Here is a 5817-nt window from a genome sequence, read left to right as displayed (position 1 = left end):
GGAGTTGGGTGATTAAAGTATAATTTTTAACTTTAAAGTAAACATAAACAGACATTTTGTATGCCTCTCTTGATGCTGATAACATAAATGATTTTAGCCAGGAGAGTTATTTTGAAGAGTCTCAAGGAGGTGGGGGAAGGAAAGGGTTAAGAGTGGGCTGTATCCACTATGTTTTACTTAGGTCTATTAATTTCAGTGGGTCTGCTCTAAGTCATGTCCATTAATTTCAACTCTTACACTGGATGGTTTTAAGTCCCTGGTGCTTTTACTACCTGGTTCTCTTCCTCAACTGTACATTATGTGAAAGGGACATTTTTATTTTTTTTACAAGCTGTTTCGATTCTGGGACAGCACAGAAGTATCTGAAGAAGAGTGCATGCACACGAAAGCTCATACCAATAACAAACTTAGTTGGTCTCTTAAGGTGCTACTGGAAGGTGTTTTTTTTAAAATTTTGTTTCGAGCACAGAAGTACTTTTCCAGTCCAGTACCAAAAGAAAGATCTGTGCAGAACTGCAAGCCAAAGCTATTGGGGAAAATGCTCAGGGTGCAGCTCATCCAAAGTGTTCTAAGAGGATGGCCATAATATGCTGGTATAGTTTAGGTGGAATTTAGACCGATGCCAAACCTAGGCATCCCTGCCCTGGGGGCATGTTGAAGCTTTTGCAAGGACTACAGCTTCCATCATGTCTGTTCACTGAGGCTGATGGGAACTGAAGTCCAAAATGTTTTGAGGACACCAGGCTGGCTCTCCTTGACCCCCCCCCCCCAATTAGCATAGAGGAATAACAATCTCTTGCTTTCTAAAAGGTGTGACTTCTGTTTTGAAAAGGCTGACTCTGGGAAGCCTCTAGGCCTGGGTTCTGGTGAGCGAGTCATCCCCTTCCCAATCTGGCAAGTCCAAGACTGCCTACAAGGAGATAGCCTTATAGGAAAATCCAAGCTTCATTTGGTTCTTTTAATAATAATAAAAGCTTCTCCCATGGCACTTAAGTAATTAACCCTTCACTTACAAAGCAAAGTCCAGGGTGACAATGCCAACTTGATGGGAGCAAGGGTCACTTTAAGAAAAAGAAAGCTTGCAGGCAACAATGCAAAGCCAGGAATTGTTTGGCAGAGGAAGGCGGCAAGGCCATCTCAACTGAAACAAGGCTTGAGGCAGGTGGTCACTCCTGGGCATCAGTCATACTGCAGCAGTGAGTAGAGGGAGTTCGGCTTGATGGCTTCTTGCCCTTTAAGGGACTTTAACTCTATAAGTACCACACACTCCAGGATATTAGCCCCCAGCTTCTTCATCAGCTCACAGGCAGCTTGCATGGTCCCTAGATGAGAGACGGGGGTGTTACTCATGCAGAAGAAAAACCTGCACTATTCAGCTACTGTTGATTGTAACATGAGAAGAACCCACAGCTGGAGCCCACATCCTGTTCCCTCCATGGCCAACCAGACAGCTATGGGAATCTCCCCCAACTTGTGATTCCCAACAACTGGCACTCAGAGCATGCTGCTTTTAACAGCATAGGGCAGGGCACAACCTTATCCTCCACCAATATGTTAAATCCCATTTTAAACCCAAGTGGCCCAACATTACGCCATGTGTTTGCAATTGGGTTTGCAATTAGGACCAAGTTAAAAAAATGGGGCAAGCTTCCGAGTTCTCCAGAATTCCTCATCAGGAAAAATGTGACACCCAGTTGAGAGGTGGCGGCCAGGCAACGTTTGAGGAGGAAACTAAAACAAAAAGGCAGAAAAATGACGCTGGATAATGTTTTAGCCGGGAGATCTGCTTACATGTTGAGTCTAGCATACTTGTTCCACTCTCGGGTGCAGAACTATCATGTTGCACACTTGAGATTAAGGAGGAAAAACATGGCTGCTGTGCCTATTTCCTTGAGCAAGCAAAGCCTGGCATGTCACCCAGTGCTGACCAGCACCCACAATGAATCCACAAGGTCCTGGGCAGGCAAGAGAGCAGGAATAAAGAGGAACATGGCAAGTCTTCCTTTGGGCCAAGCCAGCGGGGGCGTCATTTTCCATTCGGGTGTCAGCAGAACTGGAGAGGACCCCGACTGCCAATCCTCTCTACCCAAGAGCCTCAGTACCTGCCCGGTTCTCACCTCCTGTGGCAAGCAGGTCGTCGATCAAGAGCACATTCTGACCGGGGTTCACTGCGTCGTTTTGAACTTCGAGCTCTGCCTGCGGGATGTGAAAGAAGGGTGGATTTTAGGCTTGCTGAATGGGCAATGTAGTGGCCAGAATCCTGGGGTGGGGGCTCATCACCCCAAAATGTGGGACAGAACTGCTTGGCATTGGCAAGGGAGCAGGGAGGACTCAACCGCCAGCAAGTCAGCTGTCTGTGGGAAGAACAGTGGCATGGATGCTATCAGCTCTGATGATAGGGGATTGGGGTGGAAAGAGGACTTCAGGGGTGGGGCTACTTTTTATCAAGCAAACGGCAGCCAGAAACACCACTAGCCTCAGTTGTAACTTCCAAGAACTGTAAGAACTTGTGTTTGGCAAGATGTGGGTCACAATATTGATTATGAATTATGTGAAAAGCTGTGGAAAATGAATATGAATTTCATGGCATGCTATGCGATAAAAGAAAATATGATGAAATGACCCACAGATGGTGTTCAACACCAGATTGGCGAAAATGTCTAAAAAAAGAAAAAGGTATATGTTGGAAGTGTAATAAAATTGAGGGATCCTTTTTCCACATGTGGTGGTCCTGTAAAGTAATTAAGGAATATTGGGCAACTATATATAAAGAATTAAAAAATATGTATTAAAAAAAAACTTTCCCCAAAACACCTGAGATTTTCCTCTTAGGAATGGTAACAACGAAGGTAAAAAAACAAACCAAGAGTTTATTACTATATGCCACCGCCACAGCTAGAACCTTATTGGCACAAAGGTGGAGAACACGTATAGTACCCACTAAGGAAGAATGGCAGTGTAAAATGTTCGAATATGCTGGACTGGATGGTCTGACAAACAGGATAAGAGAAAACAAAGAGAAGGAATACGAGGAGGAATGGATAATGTTTACTGAATATTTTAAGAACCAGTATAAACAAATACATAGCTTAGCAGGTCTCAAGTAAATCCAGCAGCATTGAAATAGTTTTTTAATAGATAACAAACTGGATGATTAAAAAGATGTGATTACATGGAGTAGAAAAACAAAGGAACCAGGAAAAGGGTGGAAGGGAATTTATATGGTATATGTATACATGCTGTATTTGGTACAAAGTCGTAAGTGGGGCAGGCGGAGGGGGGTGAAGTGTGCTCTGTTCCTGTTTTTGAAAATGCAAATAAAAAAAGGAAAAAAGAATTTGTGTTTCAGCTTTTCCCTCCTCCTTTTTCCTCATGTGTCATGTATTTTTAGATTGTGAGCGTGAGGGAAGAGACTGTCTTAGAGCTGACTTTGCTAAGCTGTTTAAGATTTTTTGGTGTACAAAAATTATAATACACTTTTTTTAAAAAATGGCTTTGCATTCTCCTGCTGAGCCAGCATAAATCAACACTGGACCATCTTTAGAAGCCCCTCCACCAGAGCTGCATTTGAAATCCTTTGATTAGCCCCCACCTCCACCCCCTAGGAAAAACAACCCACCAATACCTGGCCATATTCCAGAGAGTAGCCAACAGACACTGTGGGACCTGGTAGCTTCCCCTTCTTCCGTATTAGCACAAATCCAACTCCCAATCTCTGTGCCAAAACTGGTCCAAAAAGGAATCCTCGGGAATCAAGACCTGTCAGAAACAGAGAAGCAGCAGCTTACTTTCTCAGTCCTCAAAGTTAAAAGCGGTACTCCCATCGTTGTGGCACGGTGAGTGTGGTATGTGAGGCCTTCTACCTGCTGACAGGAAGATGAGATTGTAAACCTACCTCTGGACTTCACACTGCAGGGGGCCCGCACGCGTTCACATGACAGAATGCTTCTCTATGCAGTGCAATCCCCTGCAAGTAGAAAGTTAGCAGACCAGGGAGAAACCAGGCACAGGTTTTGCACTTTTGCTGTTTGCAAGGCCATTCAGTGGAGGCTTAAGTGGAGCAAATGCCAAGCTCTTTGTGATTTAAAGGGAGTACTGTCTGGTTTCAGTGGCTCAGCCTTGGCATATACATTTGACCAAGAGTGCATCTGAGCATGCACAGAGAACTCAGAGGAGTTAAGGGAGGAAGATTTGTCAGGCTGCAGCATGTTTGTAGATGGGGTATTCATGGCCTCAAGATCCACTGACTTTCTCTCAAGGACAGGCTTCCCCAACCTGGTGCCCTCCAGAGCTTTAAAGACAAACTGGTCCCTGACTCACCTGCAATGTACTCAACCTGGGGATGTGAGGCCTTGACGTGAGCTTCCAGGAGGTCAATTGCAGCTGCAAAGGCAACCGGGTCCTTTAAGAGGGGGGTGATATCTCTATGGAGAGAAAGAAGCACGTGTCAAAAAAAATTCTTTGTGAGTGGGAATTATCCCTCAGAAGAAAAATATTTGGGATCCAGCATTGGAGCTGCTTTATAAATGAAGTTAAAGCAAACAGGTATCCTCTTGTGTATTTTCCTTATTCTCCCACTTTCTCTAGGCTTAATCAAACCTGAAAGCTAGGTATCACTTAAGTCATGTCCCCTGGCCCACAGATGGCATACTCCGCTTGCTATGGCGCTCTTTGGGGCATGGGCCTCAGCAGGAACTTTTCGCTGGGGCAAAGGGGGAAACAGACCAGAAAACGAGAAGAATCATGGCTACACTTTTCATCTCATATCTCAGGTTCCACGCATGCTGGAACAGACTGTGGAGTCAGGGAGTTTTGGGTCATGTCCCACCCACCCCTGTGGATGCCCATACTTCCTGTGAGGGCAGAATCACAGGGTCCTGGTTCTCCTTCGTCCCCTGATCTAGGGCAGAAACCAGCATGGGCCTCCTTTCATCTCTGCAGTCATGGGGCAAATCATGTAGCAACTGCGCACATAACTGATTATGTTTCTGGACTGCAAGCTCCTCCAGAGACCAGTCCTGCTGGTACTTTGGAGAGCACCAGGAGTCTAGAGGGCGTAATAATAAATAAAGGGATGTTTTTAGAAGACGACCACCCCCACCCCTACTTCGAGCACCGGCTTAATCTGAGCCCTGGAGCCTCTTAAATGAGGGGCATTCGACAACCAGAGGGAAGAAGTTTACGGTCAGAAAAAAGTGTACTTCGGAGCATGGGCAGAGTGCATTTTCCTTTCCGCAGTCGCCGGGAACTTGTAGTGGATCACTGGCAACAGGAGCGCTTCCCCAAGGGAGGGAGAAGGACTGCCCTCTGCACATGCTCAGGGCGGGGAACAAGACCTCGGCATCACATATAGCCCCAAGTGGCCGCTACCCGTCTCGCTTACCGGAAAAGCACCCCCGGCGTGGGAAAATCGGGGAACTCCCGGATCCGCTCCTGGACCAACCGCCGCTTCTGTTGCAGCCGCAGCTGCCGCAACTCAGCGCCCATGGCTAGAGCAGTCAATCTGCCCGGTACGAAGCAACGCGCATGCGTGGGAGAGTCGCCCTCCTGGGAGAAACCATTCGGCGGGAGGGGGGACACTAGTTGTAAGGAACCACCACTTTTGCGCGGTTGGGGGGGGGGGGAGTCAGCAAAGAAAGTTAGAACCTCCAGGTCCCTATCTATGTAGGGTTATATTAACCACAAATAATTAGTGGCTCCTTAGTTACCCTGAGTTTTAAGGTCCAGCTTTGTGCACAGAACCAAGGCCGTTAAATATTTTTGGTTTTAAAAACGGAAAGTTCTTTTCCTCCACTTTGCCAGCGGGTGCTCAAGGGC

General features: G+C 46.5%; 1 protein-coding gene across 1 annotated transcript; it reads right to left on the bottom strand.

The window, feature by feature from the left end:
* Positions 1-941: 941 nt before the first annotated feature.
* On the bottom strand, positions 942-5817 carry APRT (adenine phosphoribosyltransferase). The gene is made up of 5 exons (XM_083754602.1): positions 5384-5817; positions 4321-4424; positions 3626-3759; positions 2118-2196; positions 942-1322 (listed from the first exon to the last, which is right to left on the bottom strand). Exons 1-5 carry the CDS (start codon positions 5485-5487, stop codon positions 1180-1182), a joined length of 564 nt encoding a protein of 187 aa, XP_083610728.1. The 5' UTR covers positions 5488-5817; the 3' UTR covers positions 942-1179.

Source organism: Podarcis gaigeae (assembly GCF_964106915.1).
Source record: "Podarcis gaigeae genome assembly, chromosome: 8".
Classification (NCBI taxonomy): Eukaryota; Metazoa; Chordata; class Lepidosauria; order Squamata; family Lacertidae; genus Podarcis; species Podarcis gaigeae.
The sequence above is the reverse complement of the archived record's forward strand: the minus strand, read 5'-3'. Positions and strand labels throughout refer to the sequence as shown.